Genomic DNA, 19023 nt, shown 5'->3' with positions numbered 1-19023 from the left:
AAATATTAACTCCCTGTACATCTATAATACTGGACAAACTCTATATAAACCAATAGCAGATACTCAAATAGAAAAAGGGAGAGGAGGAAAAGGGGGAGGAGGCTGAGGCCTGTCCAGAAACTGTCACTGAGGAGCTCTAACAACAGAGTTGTATTTTGTCCTCATTTCTTTACTACGAAAACCAGACATAAAATGACAACAACCTAAGTAGATAGAATCTAATCTACTCTGCTGCCTATCTGACTCAAAATACTTCAGCTGTTATTACAAATTCCTAAAGCACATTTCTTTTAACAATATTACAGCTAAAGTAACAAGACCATCACATGAAATAATGCTCCATTAAGCATATGAATTATATGGCTGCCACAGTAGCAACTGGACTTTCTTTCCTAATCCCCACCCCCTATCCAGCATTGGGCTGGTTAACTGCAAAAATTATTACATTCATCATCATCATCATCTTGGACAGTTTCCAGCCACTGGCTGGGTCTGTCGGGAACACAAGCCTCTCCATCGTGTTCTGTCTTTCCACCATTCCCCCTCTTCCACCTTCGTCCAGTTCTCTCCTCTTCTCGTCACACATTCCTTCACTCCCTTCACCCATCTATCTCTTGGTCTTCCTCTGGGCCTCTTCCCCTCCAGTTGCAGATCAAACATCCTCTTTGGAATTCTTCCCTCATCCATTCTCTTCATGTGTCCATACCACTGCAGTCTTGATTTTTCTATCCTGTCCTGTACTGGTTCCTCCTTTAGTCTTTCCCTCACATTATTACATTGCCAATGCAAATACAGATTGCAATCCTCTACCATCAAATTATGAGACCTGACAATCAACTGCATATTACTTACAAAATCAAATAAGTACTACACTCAACCTGACAAAACGCGCTATTGAAAAAAATATTTTCATTATCTAGTAGATTTTTGCTAATGAATGTATAATATTTAACTATTCATACTTTCAGAAAGAGTGTGGGAGAAAATGATCCTATGATCCTTCTACATGCAGGAATTCTCTTCAACAAATGACTTTACACAAAAAATTAATCATTCTCTTCAATTTTCTGGGATAACATTTCAGTGAGTAATACCCTTCCAAACTCTGACTTCCCCTACATTTTTACACTACTAAAACTGAAGTTTCTATTCCAAACCCCCTCCACTACCATACTAAAATATTTTACTTCTCTGGTGGAATTCTCTACCTTCCAACGTGCCCCTTTGCACCTACAAAACACAGATGTTAATCTGTTTTTCCAACTCGCTAGCTTCCAGAGAACACAAGGGCAGGAATATCTTGTAAAGATAATAATTTGGAAAAAATGGGTAATGCAAAGGCAACTGAGTGTTCTGGAATCAAGTGTACAAATTTGTTGGATTGCATTCAGCACTGGCACCCCACTCACTCTGCTGAATGTAGTCTGATGTTAAGATGAACTTGTTGGGAGACGTGGCCTGCGTGTTCGCACCTATGCTGGCTCCTGTTGTGCCGCCACCTGCCGGGACGTCTCCAGCTTGCTGAGCATCTGAGACGAACTCCTGCTGATGGTCCTCTTGCTGCTGCTGTATTCCATTCACTGTTTCTTCAGATATCTGGCTGTCTTCCTCAGTGGTCTCATACTGTTCTTCTCCTGCCCCAGAGATCTGTAGGGAAGAATTTGATTTCGCCATAGTCTATTGATGTAATTTACATTACAGTGGGTATTACAATAAAAAGATGTATATTCAAACATCTACGTACTTCTGGCAGCAATTTATTTCATCAAACTCACTCTCTCTCTCTCGATTACTGATAGTGGTTGCAGCCAATGAAATACATGTTTCACACATAAAGAAAGAAGAAGCAAGAAATCATACTTATTATGTATTGAAACTTGAACTGCAGGAAGTGCTTCATAACCTAAATTTTCCATGTCATTCTTGCCCCGTGTCATCCTTGATGTGTAACAATATGAAAAAAGCAGTACCTGGAAATACTTGCCACATTATCACAAATCCATATCCATTATTAACTGTATGAAGCTGACAATCCACACTTTTTTGAGTAGCATGCTCATCATCTATAAACCTGATATATTTATGGAATAATGATGAGATATGAATCAGTAGACTATGTTTCTCTTTTCCAACCACTGATGGAGTATGTTGCCTACACTTTGCAGTATTTTCATGCTGCTGACAAATTCTTCATGGTGATCCAAGATTCGGAAACAATCACTGGTTGCCCACTCTTTGCAATATTGTCATGTTGTTGACAAATTCTTAGTGATCAAATGTTTGGAAACAATCACTGACATACGGCCGTTCAGTTTATATACACCACCTGACAAAAAAAGAGTGAATATCCAGAAGGGTAGGAGGAAAGGAAATTAACTGTCATCGGTTGTTTCAGCGATTACAAAATTGAGTCAAATGTACAAAGAGCTTGGTAGTATGAGCCACCATATCAGTATGAGGCCTGCTGGCCTGGATGCATGCATTGACTCAGTTGGGAACAGTGTCACAAAGTCATTGTATCCTCTCTTGAGGCAAACTGGACCAACTGCTGCAACTGGTCCTTACTATTCTGGATAATGGCACTGGGACGGAGCTGACGTCTGAGCTGGCCCCACACATGTTTTATCAGGGACACAACCGGGGATCTTCCTGCTTACAGGAGCACCTCAACGTTAAGCAGACAGTTCACAGAGACATGTGCCATGCGTGTATGGCCATTGTCCAGTTGAAAAATGGTACCATGATACTGCCCCATTTAAGGTACAATTTGAGAATGGAGGATGCCAATGATGTACCATTGTGCCATAAGAGTTCCTTCAATCAATACCAGCTGTGACCTGAAATCATAATCAGTAGAATGATAGTTCACTGCTGAACACAATGCGAAGCCATTCTTCAATAATCTACGCCTCCTGGTCAAGGCACCACTCCAAACACAACCATTTGTCTTATTATATTAATGGCAGACTATGCATGGGATGGTAATTCACTTTTCACACAGCAGCTAGTCTCTGGCCAACAGTGCATGATAACACAGAATGTTGCAGCCAGTCCATTACTTTCTCGCAGATGACAGGTGCACATGTGAAGAGGTCATGATGCGGTTGGTGCACAACACAGAAATCCTCCCTCCATGACGGTCAGATATAGTTGACTGGAGCCTTGATGACGAGTATGACTGCCCTCACATATTCGTGCCACTGTCCATCCAAAGGCCCCAGAAATCTGGATACTGCAGAAACCGAGCACCCAGTCAAATAGTGACTCTCAAAAAGGCCCCTTTCAAACTGTTAGGTGCTGATGATGCTGTCTGACAAGTACACAGCACATCTGTCCCCTCCACAGTGATCACTCAACATCTGATGCTGCTTGTGCTCTTTATGTATCCTGCTAAGTGTGGTAGCACCACTAAACATGAACAACACTATGCATTCTGGTGGATATTTCGTCTGTAACAGAGAATTGCAACTCTTAATAGTTTATATACCCACCGATTGTATGCACATGTAGGAAGTTACACTAACATCAGATGATGTCATTTGATTGCTTCACCTTCACCACCACCACCACCACCACCACCACCACCTCCTTCTTCTCCTCCTCCTACTACTACTACTCATTCCATCCCATCCCCTCCCCCAGACTGTGTACAGTGTATCCAGTTGTAATGGTAGAAGCAAGTTGTTTAAGACCCTGGTCAGGATCACACTTCTGTCAAATTTGTTTCTTTCAAACACTTCAAATTTTATATTGCCAAAACAAGGAGAATTGTTGTTTGTATACAGCTACTCTTTACAAGTAGATTTCTAGCCAAGAGTAGTGGGTTCATAGATTCAACATTGTGGAAGACATTCCACTCCACATGGCAAGAGATAATTGAGCGTTTAAGTGCATCTTCCATGACAAATCACAGTGCCATGATATTGTTTACATTTAATTTGCAACTTCACTGATTTGCAGCAGTGTTAAGCAGCTATGACTTTTAGTCCATATTCAGCCAGCCTTTCGCACTTCACGTTTGAAGGCTGTCGACAGTACTGCTAGCTGACAGGAATCTTCTTCTGCTGTACTGAGCATAGTTTCAATGAACCATGCTCTACCAATCTACTTTGATTGAAAGTCAAGTGCATCTCATACATGTAAATTATGACATACAAGTCATTTTACACTAATGATCCAGGATACAACTTCATAAAGATGTTTAACCAAAGAACACAGAGAAAACCAATTTGATGTTTCCTACTAAATTGTCATTCTAAATATGAGGAACGTGTGTGACTATTACACTGTGTTTCATTCTGCTAATCTACAGTTTTGTGGTGAGCGATTTAAGTAGAACAAATTGAGAAAAGGTACGTAGGAGGAGGAGATGGTGGAAGAGGTGTATAGTCATTTGGTCCTTTTCTAAAAATGATATGTAAGGTCATTCTATATGTTCATCAAGTCCAAATGTGAAAATCTCTGAAATTTCAATCACCAATTACCTGAGACAATTCTGGTTGTTTAACTTGTTGTACAACTACTTTTGGTGGTGATTTCTTTGGAGACACAACAGATGTTTTGGTGACTATTTCTTGATGTTCGTGCTGCTGTTGGAGCTGTTGCTGCTGTGTAGCAGTTGCAGACGGAGATGCTTGTACTGCCAGGTAGATTTTTGTGGGACCCAAGACACCTTGTTTCCCAGTTGTGGCTTGTGCTGAAAAGTAGAAAATAGACACGTTCATTAATTTTTTAACAACCATAAAATTCTTGCAGAAAGAGATTGCTAGTAAGACTTAGGCAGCACATACAGGACAAACAGGAGAGAACTCAATGCAGCGTGCCCCAAACATGGCTTGATACAAATGGCCTGATAATATGTGCAACTGATTTTATCTAACTAGGTAAAGAAATGTAGTGTGTGTCAAACAATACATCATGTTCTTATTTAATGACTAGTTTCGTGGCTGCCTAAAGGAAATGAAAGCAGAGAAAATTTTAACTCCATAGGATTTTGGTAAGAAGAGTACAGTTTGAAGATCTTGTAGGTGGTGGAACCATGAGAAATAAGTAATAACATGAAACAACGAAGGAAGTACAGAAAAAACATAAATGTAAAACTAAAAATTAAAGTTAACTGATGACTGACATGCAGAAAGGATATAATACAGAAGGGAAAAGTGTAATAAACAAATAAAATATAAATCAGAGCCTCGTTTTTCGCAACTACAGACATCTGTATAGCTCACAGCTTTTCACTATATTCTTTTCCTTTCTGTTGAATAACAATACAATGTGGATGGTGTATATATATATATATATATATATATATATATATAAAACACATTTTAGCACTTTGAAAATCTTTCCATGTAAATACACAATCCCCAGTAGATTACTGTTCAAAATATATCTTTTTAATTCCAGACTTCAAAGAGTTCACAATGATGGGTGACAAACATTAAAAAAAAAGTTAAACGAATATGAAATGAGCATATTACAGAAGCCTCTGTTCATCATTTATGAATTACAGATTTTAGACTAAAATGTGACAGGTCCATCATAGAACACGAGCACTAAATACAACATATATATTTGACAGATTGTGCAAATCTGTTATAAATAAAGGATAGAAAAAAAGAAAGTGAAGATATTGTAAAAACAACAAGCAAGTTACATCTTTACGACTGATCTGTACCTGAAAATAACACGTGAAGATGATATTGTGAGAGTACAATGGTGTGATGCAGTTAATTAGTTAGCTAGTTTGTTACACATTTATAAATCATATTTATGATGTGGAACATGCCAGCAGAAAATGAACGCAAGTGTGTGCGCGCACACACGCGCGCTTACACACACACACACACCACCAACACCACCACCACCACCACCACCACCACCACCACCACCAAGCCTCCACCTCAAACACCTCTCAAATTGCCCAAAAGCCAAAAAACAGCAACTTTGCCATCACCCAAATTACCTGTGAAAAAGTCGTCACAAAATGATGCACACTCCCTCACAGCCATACCAATTACAATGATGTCAGTATTTACCTCACTCCTTGAAACTGAACCACAGCAAGTTCTGCTGCCAGCACAGCAGTTGCAATAAAGAGAAATTGAATGACACTTCGCTTCTCAAAACATGGCTAGCAGTCTCTGAGAAATCACAATATTCAGAACCCAGGAGGCATTTGCTCTGAACCCGAAACAAATCTCCCCCCCCCCATACGGAAGCTTGTTTCACATTCAAATATGGAAATATACAGTGTCAGGTAAGGAGGAAACAATGTCACACAACCACAATACTGGTATAAAAGGGCCACAAAGGAAATGTAGCTTTCCCTTCTTTCTGTGCTGTTGTGTGTGTTGAAAGATGGTTAGCATGGAAAAAAAAAGACTCACAAACCAAGAGAAAGACATACTACTGCTTTATGGAGAATGCAGAAAGGACGCAAAGAAAACAGTTGTGTTGTTCGCACAAAGGTATCCCAACACATGGTGACTAACAGAATCAGTTCAGCAGATATGGAAAAAAAAAAAAGGCGGTGGGGGGTTCACAGCAAGGGCACTGGAATACTATGCAGGGGTAAGAAGCAAGTATGCAATGAGCAAGGCAAATTAGTTGTTGCTCATAATCCGCATGTTAGCTGCAGACAAAGTGTGAGTGCCTCTGGAGTAAGTCTGTGCAAAAGTGCGAGAGCCTAAAAGTTCAGAATACCACATATGAATACAACAAGTAATCACTTCCACTGGAGGCAATATAAATTATTATTATTATTATTATTATTATTATTTATAAAACAAGAATTATTATGGTAAATAAAGTTTAGTCAAATGATGACTGCATTTTAAATTAGAGAGGAGTAGGGAGACACAGTAAGTATTGTATGCTTTACAAAATGTGTGAAAAGCATATGAAACTAGGTCATTTTCTTACCTTTCAATAGCTGCTGCTTGACCTGCTGCTGAACTACAGCCAGTTGCTGTGGTGTAAACTCAGCACCTTGTAATCCTTGAAGTACTATTCGTGGTCCCTGCTGTGTCTGAATGACTTGCGCTGTCACACACTTTACTATGGTACCTGGCGGATGTGCTATTTGTGAACCTGGATCTCCAGAGCTTACATCACCATCCCCTGGTGCTGCTGCAACAGCTTTCTGCTGCACTGGCTGAACACCCGTGACTTGATTCTGTGGTGTAGCTGGTGAAGGTAGCTTCTTGGACGCCACATCATCCACAGCTGCAGTCTGGGGCACAGCAACTTGCTGTACTACAGTCTGTCAATTTTCAATACTTGACTATCAGACAACTACTTTTTCAGAATCACGTTAATGTTGTTATTACATCTATACCCTGTCAGACCATATAGAATCAAAACTAGAAGTTACATTCAACAAATTATGAAAATCAGATACCATTATGAAAATTTCAATTACTGAAAGAGAACTTTGCAAGCGAGAAATCACTAACACCTTTAAAATACTGGTTGGAAGAAGCTTTTGAGTAAGTATTTAGAGGAAGTATTTACACAACTGTCACATTAAACCTTTTTCAATGGTTTCTTTTCAGATTGTATCTGATTTCATGCAAATTTACTTCCTTCCCTTTCATTTTGAAATGTGAATTTGCTCTCAAATTTAACATTTCTATCCATCATTTAAAGCAAATATGATTTATTAAGTTAAGAAATTGCAAACCTTTCTTTTTCAAAACATCTCTTTGAGAATAGTATTACAAGTTGTGGTAACTTCCAAATAGTAAAGTATAAAGATCAATGGGATTCTGTACGGGACCAGCTGGAAGTTACTCAACTTAAGGAAATCATGTAGATACTGAACTGACACAAAATGAGGCAATGGCCAACATTCCTCAACAAATTCTCACGTACCTTCAAAAATACAAAAGTTAAGGAAAATAAATATTACAAAAAATAAGGGAGGAAAGAGAGAAGGAAAGGAAGTGTTGGAGTTTAATATCTCATCAATAGTAATGCCATTGGAGATGGAATATAAGCTTAAATTTAACAAGGATAAGGCAGGAAATGTGTTGTAGGAACCATCTGGCATTAATCTAAACTGACTTTAGAAAAACCACAGAAGTCTCTAGTGTAGATCTGAAATCCATTTGTCCCAGACATGAGTTCAGAGTGCTAACTATGCTACTGCACTACATACTGTAGTAGTTCAAAGGATTGATGTAACAAAAATCTGAAACTGGAGAAGAGTGAAATTCATCTCATCAATTCTCAAATTCATTGCACTCCTTGAATTCTGCATGAGTTTCAGCTGGTGAAAATCTGAAGAGGACTGTGAGTCTATGAAGGGATAGGATAATTACTAAGAAAGGACAAAACATTTAAGTGAGTAGAGAAAGATCACAAGAAGTGCTACAATAAAAGAGCGAATACCATATAACGTTGTTCACGAATGTACCACTACAAAAACAGCACACGTGACAACAGAAGAGGTAGCAACAGTGTGGTCACCCAAGGGACTATGTTGAAAAAAGGGAGGGACTCAGCGAACAGGTCAGGAAGAAAAGAAAGCCCAAGTGAAATAAAAGCATAATCGACAGAATGGGGAAAATACTCCACAGTATAGGTATCTAAAAGTGTAAATAATGGTAACAATAATGATTTTTGAACAAGAAGAGAGAGAATTACAATGATTAGGCCATAGTGAACGTTTTGAGAATGTAATACAAATTCCTACTTCCTTGCAAAATTCTTTTATACACTCCTGGAAATTGAAATAAGAACACCGTGAATTCATTGTCCCAGGAAGGGGAAACTTTATTGACACATTCCTGGGGTCAGATACATCACATGATCACACTGACAGAACCACAGGCACATAGACACAGGCAACAGAGCATGCACAATGTCGGCACTAGTACAGTGTATATCCACCTTTCGCAGCAATGCAGGCTGCTATTCTCCCATGGAGACGATCGTAGAGATGCTGGATGTAGTCCTGTGGAACGGCTTGCCATGCCATTTCCACCTGGCGCCTCAGTTGGACCAGCGTTCGTGCTGGACGTGCAGACCGCGTGAGACGACGTTTCATCCAGTCCCAAACATGCTCAATGGGGGACAGATCCGGAGATCTTGCTGGCCAGGGTAGTTGACTTACACCTTCTAGAGCACGTTGGGTGGCACGGGATACATGCGGACGTGCATTGTCCTGTTGGAACAGCATGTTCCCTTGCCGGTCTAGGAATGGTAGAACGATGGGTTCGATGACTGTTTGGATGTACCGTGCACTATTCAGTGTCCCCTCGACGATCACCAGTGGTGTACGGCCAGTGTGGGAGATCGCTCCCCACACCATGATGCCGGGTGTTGGCCCTGTGTGCCTCGGTCGTATGCAGTCCTGATTGTGGCGCTCACCTGCACGGCGCCAAACACGCATACGACCATCATTGGCACCAAGGCAGAAGCGACTCTCATCGCTGAAAACGACACATCTCCATTCGTCCCTCCATTCACGCCTGTCGTGACACCACTGGAGGCGGGCTGCACGATGTTGGGGCGTGAGCGGAAGACGGCCTAACGGTGTGCGGGACCGTAGCCCAGCTTCATGGAGATGGTTGCGAATAGTCCTCGCCGATACCCCAGGAGCAACAGTGTCCCTAATTTGCTGGGAAGTGGCGGTGCGGTCCCCTACGGCACTGCGTAGGATCCTACGGTCTTGGCGTGCATCCGTGCGTCGCTGCGGTCTGGTCCCAGGTCGATGGGCACGTGCACCTTCCGCCGACCACTGGCGACAACATCGATGTACTGTGGAGACCTCACACCCCACGTGTTGAGCAATTCGGCGGTACGTCCACCCGGCCTCCCACATGCCCACTATACGCCCTCGCTCAAAGTCCGTCAACTGCACATACGGTTCACGTCCACGCTGTCGCGGCATGCTACCAGTGTTAAAGACTGCGATGGAGCTCCGTATGCCACGGCAAACTGGCTGACACTGACGGCGGCGGTGCACAAATGCTGCGCAGCTAGCGCCATTCGACGGCCAACACCGCGGTTCCTGGTGTGTCCGCTGTGCCGTGCGTGTGATCAGTGCTTGTACAGCCCTCTCGCAGTGTCCGGAGCAAGTATGGTGGGTCTGACACACCGGTGTCAATGTGTTCTTTTTTCCATTTCCAGGAGTGTATGTCAAAAGTATTCTGCTTCAAGCATCTTTATAAGTCCATTTAGTAAATGCACAATGATATGCCAGCTATCAAAGTTGTCAGAAATGTGTGTGTGTGTGTGTGTGTGTGTGTGTGTGTGTGTGAGAGAGAGAGAGAGAGAGAGAGAGAGAGAGAGAGAGAGAGAGGGGGGGATGGAGGGAGGGAGGGAGAGAGCAGTTGCATTTTTACTAGTGAAACCAAATCTCAAGCTGGCAAATTAAGGCGCCATTCTCTGGTTATTGTCCTAATTTCTTTGCAGCACTTTTTCCATTGCTTGTAATAAAGAAAGCAACATTACCTCATGCTCATTTTCATTTCCTCTTCCTTTTGTTACTATCTCCTGAAAAGACTGGAATGTTTATTCATTCCTTGATCAAACTGGTGCAATAAAATTTCAGCAGCAGCCAGGACAATTTATATTGAATTTGACTTGCTGATAACTGTCAAAAGTGTGGCACCAACTGACTACAAATACACTCATGTAAAACATTCAAAGGGCTAATTAACTAATGTCAAGAAACCGCTGAATGTGTTCAACAGTACAATGGGCAACTTTGTACATTATTCTTTAAACAAAAAATGTGTCCCACCCCCCAGCACACACACACATATCCATCCACACATATACAGACACAAGCAGACATATTTAAAGACCTTTAAATATGTCTGCTTGTGTCTGTATATGTGTGGATATGTCTGGATATGTGTGTGTGTGCGAGTGTATACCCGTCCTTTTTTCCCCCTAAGGTAAGTCTTTCCGCTCCCGGGATTGGAATGACTCCTTACCCTCTCCCTTAAAACCCACATCCTTTCGTCTTTCCCTCTCCTTCCCTCTTTCCTGATGAGGCAACAGTTTGTTGCGAAAGCTTGAATTTTGTGTGTATGTTTGTGCTTCCCTCTTTCCTGATGAGGCAACAGTTTGTTGCGAAAGCTTGAATTTTGTGTGTATGTTTGTGTGTCTGTCGACCTGCCAGCACTTTCATTTGGTAAGTCACATCATCTTTGTTTTTAGATATATTTTTTTCCTACATATATATATATATATATATATATTTTTCCCTACGTGGAATGTTTCCCTCTATTATAACCATTCCAAACTTAGAAAAATAACTTAAGTCCACCTTTAAGTATTGGTCCTTTAAAGTGTTGCAAATTGCAGTGCATAAATCCACAATGAGTTTTGAAATGGTGGGCAGTGCTATTCTGTGACTAAAAACCAGACTCTTAGAAGATTCTCCCATAACAAGGAAACGTAATGTTACAACCAGCCTGCAGTGTTACAGGGCATTTACAGGTATTTTATTCGTGATCTAGGCTGGTATGTTCATGTGGATCTTCGAGCCTCAGTTCTTTCATAAGCAGTGAATATAATCCCCTGCCTTTGTCCCTTCTTTTCAGCCACGATTGAACTCAACATCTGGCTTTTTGTTCTCTTTGTCATTCTGCCCTAATGCGAAGATTTACTGTCACTGCCAGGGCAATAGCTCCAAAAACAAGTGGGTCTTCCATGTGCAAAATGCTGTATAAATACATATATCTGTGTAACCAAGTGCCATAATATGAAACTAACTGTTGAGCCTGTACTTCAGAACAGTAGTAACCTACATACAAGAATAACAATTACTTAATAAATAATCATAAAAAAAATTTCTTATGAAATAGGAACATTGAGTCACATAAGTAATTCGAACGGATGAAATTCCAATATGCCACACGGTCCCCCTTGTGTTTCGTGCGGTAGAACGAAAGGCTTTACCAGACATTTCTGTATGCGTTTTGCACGTTATCACTGTCTACTGCGCGCGTGCGCCTGGTATATCCTGTGTTGATGGTGTAATAGGTCAACGTGAACCAGCCTGCAGTAACAGATATGCATGTTTCGGACACTGGTGCATCGTGTAATGTGGGATTAACTGTTCCAAGCCCTGATTCAACTATTTGAAGTTATAATAAATCACATGAAAACTCATCAGTAATCAGTTCAATGCCACCAGCACATTGCTGAAACCTGCAGCTTTAGATTAGATGTGACGCAGCTACTGCACGTCTTTTTGGGAATTGCGACATGAACTAAAATACATATATTCACATACTTTGAAGAACAATGCTTTTATATTATATGAGCATTTGGCATTTTGTGACTGTTATTACATTACAATATTCTTTCTTTTTACAAGTGATAAGCATATACTTCAATTGCTAATAGCCAAATAGGATAAGTGTGCAGGCATTACCTGAACATTTTGTTGCCCTGCTGCAGCAACTGGTTTCAAAAGTAAATTGCTTGTAGTTGCAACAGGAACTTGTACAGCATTTACAGTTTGTGTAGCCTCTCCAGAGGTTACTGTTGTTCCCACCGTAGTATTTAAGGCAACTGCATTTCCTGTTACAACAACTGCATTGCTCTGTTGTAATGCAGTGGCAGAAGTCCCAGGAGGTGCAGTTCGAATTAAGACTTGCTGACCATTTATTGTAGCAAGTTGTGCTTTTCCAGATGCTAGCTGCTGGGCAAGGTTTGATCCAGCAACTACAAACTGGCCAGTACTGAGAAGTTGACCACCTGCTGTCATCACCTATTCATAGAGACAAAAATGGAAATATTATCTTTCCATATTAAATAACAGTGTGCCCAACCAAAAAGTATGCACTGCACGTATGCCTATCCACACACAAAGCCCCCCCCCCCCCCCAAACAACCTCCCCCCGGCAGCACGTGCACGCGTTCAAACACACACACACACACACACACACACACACACACACACACAGACAGAGAGAGAGAGAGAGAGAGAGAGAGAGAGAGAGAGAGAAAGAAATTAACAAATAATACAATTTTATTGATTGGCGACTCCATGTTGTCTTGTGCACTACGACCAGGTAACAGGTATACTTGAAAAAAGAGACAGCATTGGTCGTATATTTTTTACTATTGAAAAATCGATTTTCTGTCACTGAGTGACCATCTTCAGTGCTATATTGTATAACTTAAATTGGGATGCACTGTTGTCACTAAGCTTACGGCAATCACATAGCCGTAAGCTTAGTGACAACAGTGCATCCCAATTTAAGTTATACAATATAGCACTGAAGGTGGTCACTCAGTGACAGAAAATCGATTTTGCAATAGTAAAAAATATACGACCAATGCTGTCTCTTTTTTCAAATACAATTTTAACTACCATCACATCTTATAGACAGTGTCGGAAGGGTTAGGCAGCAAATGGTGCTGGCCGAATACCAGGTTTAACCTTTTGCGCTCCGTAATGCAAACAATAGGTGTCTCTGTGTGCCCTTACTTAAATCGCCACCAGTCAGTCAGTAAGCACGCCACAGAGAACTGCGCAAGTCTTGTTGCGGAAACAATACGGCCACTGGCCAACAATTAGGGTACACATTAAAAAAAAAAAAAGTGTGCTTTCATTCAAATATATTTGTATAAGCATTACAATACAAAACTTTCATATACAAGCGCTAGTCACTGACTGGTCTGTGACAACATAATCCACTGACGAATCATCTTGCAGTTCATGTTGACCACAGGAGTTGTAGAGTATGAGGCAGAGTTTATTTAAAATGTTGAATAAATGTATCTCCTATATACGTAACATCTAAATGGTTCTATGACAAAAGATTCATTATGTTGGAAGTATTGTAATTTTATCTCTTTTCTTTTAACACATTATTGCAGTTAATTCTAAATTTCCTGTCGGAAAATAAGTATTTCCTTCAATTTTTTTAATATTTCGTGAAAGAGGAAGACAACGAGATGGAGGAGAAATTTGAGAAAGAACTGAAATATGAAATACTGACTAGAAATTTTCCATTTAACAATTTATAAGGGAGCGAATTTCTACAATACATTACCTGTGTTGGTGTCCCAACAACTTGATTACCACTAACAATGATCTGTCCAGGTGTGAATACTTGATTTCCACTGACAACTACAGTTCCCGGTTGGGCAGCAACCTTTTGCACAACTGGTGTTCCTCCAATTTGTTGCCTAATCATAACAGTCTGTAAGAACATACAATAAGCTATCAGAACAACAAAAATAAAGAAAACATAGTTATGGAGATGAACAAACTGTATGAGAAGGGTTCAATAAGTAATACAGCACACTTTTTTCTCAGCCAACTTAGGTTGACAAAATGTGGCATTTGTTGTGGGACATGATGGAATATTCCTATTTCAGCCCCTATAGTTTCATGAAGTACCAATAGCTGGCACCGTACATGGTCTTCAAAATGGGGTCTGTAAAGGAGATGCGTTTCAAGCAGAGAGCTGTCATTCAGTTTCTTTTGGCAGAAAACCAGAACATCACAGATAAACATAGGTGCCTGCAGAATGTCTACAGAGACTTTGCACTTAACAAAAGCACAGCGAGCTTTTGGGTGACGCATCTGTAATCCCTGCAACAAGGTCGTGCAAACCTGTCCAAACTCCCACATGCCAGCAAGCTGCATACAGCCTCAGGAAATTGAAGAAACGACTTCAGCATGTTCATCGCCACAAAAGTGCAAACAAACTTCCCCTTCTCCATGACAAAATGCAAGGCCTCACACAAATCTGTGCACCCGATAGGAGCTCAAAAGATGTCACTGGACTGTTCTTCTTCGTCCACCATTCAGCTGGGATCTTGCACCTTCAATTTCCATCTGTTTAGTCCAATGGAGGATGCTCTCCACACGAAGCAGTACAAGGGTGATGGGTAAGTTACTGATGGGGCAGGACGCTGGCTCCAGTGTCGAACAGTATAGTGTTACCATGTGAGCATACAGGTCCTCCAAGTAAGGTGGTGTAAGGCCATCACGTTGAACAGAGATTAAGTTGAAAAATAGGATTTTGTAGCCAAAGGAGTTGGGAACAATATGGTGTCTTGAAATCCTGAATAAAAGCAACCTGCTTTCAGAGAGAGAGAAAAAAATGTGTTGCATTACTTACCAAATGCCCCTCACACAAAAATAAAATTAAAGAAAGAAACACATTCTCATATCACATTTTGTTTTTCATGAACAATTACATGCAACTATAAAGTGCTTAGCATGACTAAAGCAAGAAAATAATAAAAAGCATCAAAAAACAAGACTTTAGAAGCTGAAGAATATCAAATTTGTACATGATATTGTCCCCTACTTTCTGTCTTCGAGTTTATCTTAATGTGTGCATACATAAGTTAAAAGTGGTCAACAGAAAACAAGGCAGGTCAACAAATGAAAAGCTGTTCTGACTCTAGTCTCTTGTTTCTTGGTTATTTAGTGAAACTCTTGTTGCACATGTTGTCTGATTTGTAGCTTTCTGTATATGTATTTGGCTATGCCACAATTATGGTAAAGTGGCAACTAGTAAACTACCTACCATGAAGGGCAAGTCCACTGTGAAACAGACACAAATGACCGATCACCATCTTCATTTACTTAGCATTCACAACTGAGGGATCTTACTTGAGATGAAATACAGTTCCCACTCATAGCAGGTAGTTGCAGTAAGAGTGATTTGCGGTAGCAGTCAAATAAAAATTAACTAGAATCAAGTGAATATGTATGTACTTGGAAGAAACAAGGAAGGATTTTATCATTGTACTTCTTTGGAGATTGCTCAGATTGTAAATGGGAAAACCCAAACTCAATATTTCATTTATCTCTCATCTGGCAAAGTGAAACGGCACAAATGGAATACTTATAAGGCACATGCAATAAAAATTTCTTCTATACATACAGCAATTTCAATGGTGAAAGATTCAGAAACAGCGGAATGGGCAAAATGCAACACTTCAAGTATAATTTTTCCAGAAATGTTTGTAATGTCTCACATATAAACACAGTCTGGCCTCAGCAGCCAGAAACTGTGGTCACGCAGGAGTGACTTGCGACTTGCATCTGCGTAACTGTGTGTGTGTGTGTGTGTGTGTGTGTAAGTTGTCTGTTTTTGACACAGGTCTTGTTGGAGGAAAGCTCACTTTCTGCTTTCTGACAGTCTTTCTGTTGTAGCCATCTGCGACTCAGCACCTCCACTATAAGGTGAGTAGCAATTATCCTTTTCATAATATTGTTGCATTCCTCTCTGGATTTTCCATTGCTACAACTGTGATAACATTTTATAACAAAATGAACTGTAAATAAAAATTAAACCTCAATTCTACTTCATAGAACAGGAAAATGGTAAATTATATTGTCAAAAAAAAAAAAAAAATCATTAAAAAAATCTGTCATTACACAGACTGGAGAACATCCCGCAGACAACAAGGTCATTAGAAAATGAGCACAAAATCAATTTGAAGAAAGATGGGGAAATCCGCCCTGTGAGTTTCAAAGAAATCAACATAAATTGTATACCTGGATGGCAGATGATTTGAACAGTCATCCTCAAAATGCTCCATTGTCTTACCACTGTTTTATCTTGTTTGTTATACTGAAAAAGTTAAAGCAAATTGCTATTCTATGTGTGTGAGTACATGTCTGATGTGTGTTGAGTGTGTGTGTGTGTGTGTGTGTGTGTGTGTGTGTGTGGGGGGGGGGGGGGGGGGGGTTAGATATGCAGATACTTTGGGTGATAATGAAAACAGGGCCATGCTTTCTAGTTCAGGTAGCTGGAGCTACAGTGTAAGAGCAGAAGTCTTGAGCAAAAAATAAAAATTCTAGTGGTGAAAGTAATGACGAAATTTCAACTGTAATGAAATTAATGTTAAAAATGTGACAGGTGGTCTGAAATCATGAAGAGATAAGGAGAAAGAAAGTGAAGAGAGACAAAGATTTTGAGTGAAAAGACCGAGAATTGAAAGAAAGAAATGAACCAAGAGAGGAACAGAAAATGAAATGGACTGATGAACAAGTAAGTTAATAACAGGACAAAATAGCAAAAATACTGATTTGCAATAGGATTTGGATGACCTAAATGTAATAACAATGCACATCACAAGGTAGTGGGTGTTCTGCAATAATGTGCTGAATGTTGTCTGCATATTTCATTCGGTTGTGTTGGTTCATTCTTTTAACTCTTCTTTAGCACCTGACCCGATACTGAGAGTGTTTACAATCTAGAGGAAGACTGATGAAAGCATGAGAATCTGACAATTCCATCTCATTTTGTCCACATCGTGAAGTCGCCATTTCTTTCATGCTTAGATTCAGTTTTGTTACTTTTCTTTACTTTTACCTCTGTATTCACTCTGCCACTCCAACTGCTTTTTCTTTCCAGGTTAACTACTAAAATGCCCCATTATTATCACTGAAAAGTTTACTTCTGTACCTTGACGTATGCTTTTATGTTTTGACTTCCAATTGTATCTTGATTATTCTTCTCTGAAATGTGTCATCTCATTCTTTACACGTCACATCGAATATATTATCTAAATTCAAAAATCATTTTTCAATGTTCTCACTTTATTGTAAATACTGAGTTAATCTTGATCAAAGCATTTAGTGGCCTGCTATGTAAAATTCCCCCACCCCCCTCTTTTTTTCCCATAATCCTCATCTTCTCCTATGTTTCTGATTCAACCCAAGATTATGAATATGTGGACCTTAAAGCTGAAAGTGTAATATTCATCTGTGTTTGTTTCTACATATATCACTATTCTCTCAGGTGAAATACATCGAACTTTTTTTGGCTTATAGCAGTAAATGTTCACTTAAGTTTTTTAGACATGTGGGACTGAAGGAAGCTGTGGTGCTTGAACAGATGTGCAGCAGCATGGTTACGGCCCTGAAGGCATCTGCACATGTTACTATGATAATCTGTTTAAAATGCACATCAATAAAAAAAAAAAGCAATGTGTACTAGGCATAAAGAAAACGAGGCAATGAAGTCATTACGACAATGCCCTCAGGCTTCGAAGCATGGAAGTTAATACTTCAGCCAGCAATCTTGATTTAAGTTGTCCTCAACAATTTTAGGGGTTCTTCGATGTCAAGGCCGATCACGGCCTGTATATATGACTTAACACATTTTTTCTTTATATTAAGCTAACAAACCTAATGGCCGATCACAGCCTGTATATATGACTTAACACATTATTATTATTATTATTATTATTTAATATTAAGCTAACAAACCTAATAATTATAAAATGATCCCCCCCGACACAAATTACTATACTACTACACTAAACTAAATCATAGCTCATTGCATGAAAGATTTAAAAATTACACCGTGATATAATTCTTGAAATAAATCTTACACATTCTAAATGTAGTTTAGTGTAAGATTTATAATGAGAAATTCGTGATAATAACTGAAATCAAAATAAGCTTACTAGTAGTGTTTAAAGTAACAACACACATTTTCAACAGAATTAATCTAAGCACATAAAGTTTATAATTAATGTGATCTCAAGGAGGAAAGCAAATGTTGAATGGTAATGTAGTGTGTTGTTCTGGTTATCAACTAAAATTGTCTTTGTCTTTCTTATCCAATTGCCTCTAAAACTTCATGACATTTTTTGGTGTGTATAGAAGTTTCTGCTTTCCACAATTGTCTATTTTAGATGTAGGACTTTTTTTTGTTGTTGTTCCTACTGCAACACTTTATCCATATTACCTCAGGTTGATGACATAAAAGCTAATATTATTTCTGCATTATCTGGAACTCTGTGTCTTACATCTCTCATCAAGTATGATGATTCCTTAAATAAATAATTAATTTGGTTGTGACAGTACAAGGAAAAGAAATGGGAGTTTTTCTCAATAAATAAAGAATAGCATATTTTATTCTCCTTTAATTATTGTGTGTGTGTGTGTGTGTGTGTGTGTGTGTGTGTGTGTGTGTGTGTGTGTGTGTGTGTGAGATTTTGGTACCTTGGCAAAAAAAAAAAAAAAAGTTTCTCTGTCTTGAGCTGCCTTGTACGCTATTGTTATTTACGTAA

At 39.6% G+C, this 19023-nt stretch overlaps 1 protein-coding gene across 1 annotated transcript in view; it reads right to left on the bottom strand.

The window, feature by feature from the left end:
• Window positions 1-19023, bottom strand: part of LOC126411948 (nucleosome-remodeling factor subunit NURF301) — a 312451-nt gene that overhangs the window by 37973 nt on the left and 255455 nt on the right. Inside the window, exons 28-32 of the mRNA XM_050081404.1 lie at window positions 14028-14177; window positions 12398-12736; window positions 6925-7264; window positions 4485-4696; window positions 1410-1647 (exon numbers count right to left, since the gene is read on the bottom strand). Coding sequence (XP_049937361.1) covers window positions 1410-1647; window positions 4485-4696; window positions 6925-7264; window positions 12398-12736; window positions 14028-14177 — 1279 coding nt within the window. The remainder of the gene's footprint in view (window positions 1-1409; window positions 1648-4484; window positions 4697-6924; window positions 7265-12397; window positions 12737-14027; window positions 14178-19023) is intronic.

The sequence above is a fragment of the Schistocerca serialis genome, chromosome 1 (assembly GCF_023864345.2).
Source record: "Schistocerca serialis cubense isolate TAMUIC-IGC-003099 chromosome 1, iqSchSeri2.2, whole genome shotgun sequence".
NCBI lineage: Eukaryota > Metazoa > Arthropoda > Insecta > Orthoptera > Acrididae > Schistocerca > Schistocerca serialis.
Note: the sequence above shows the minus strand (reverse complement) of the source record. Positions and strands in the feature narration are given on the sequence as shown.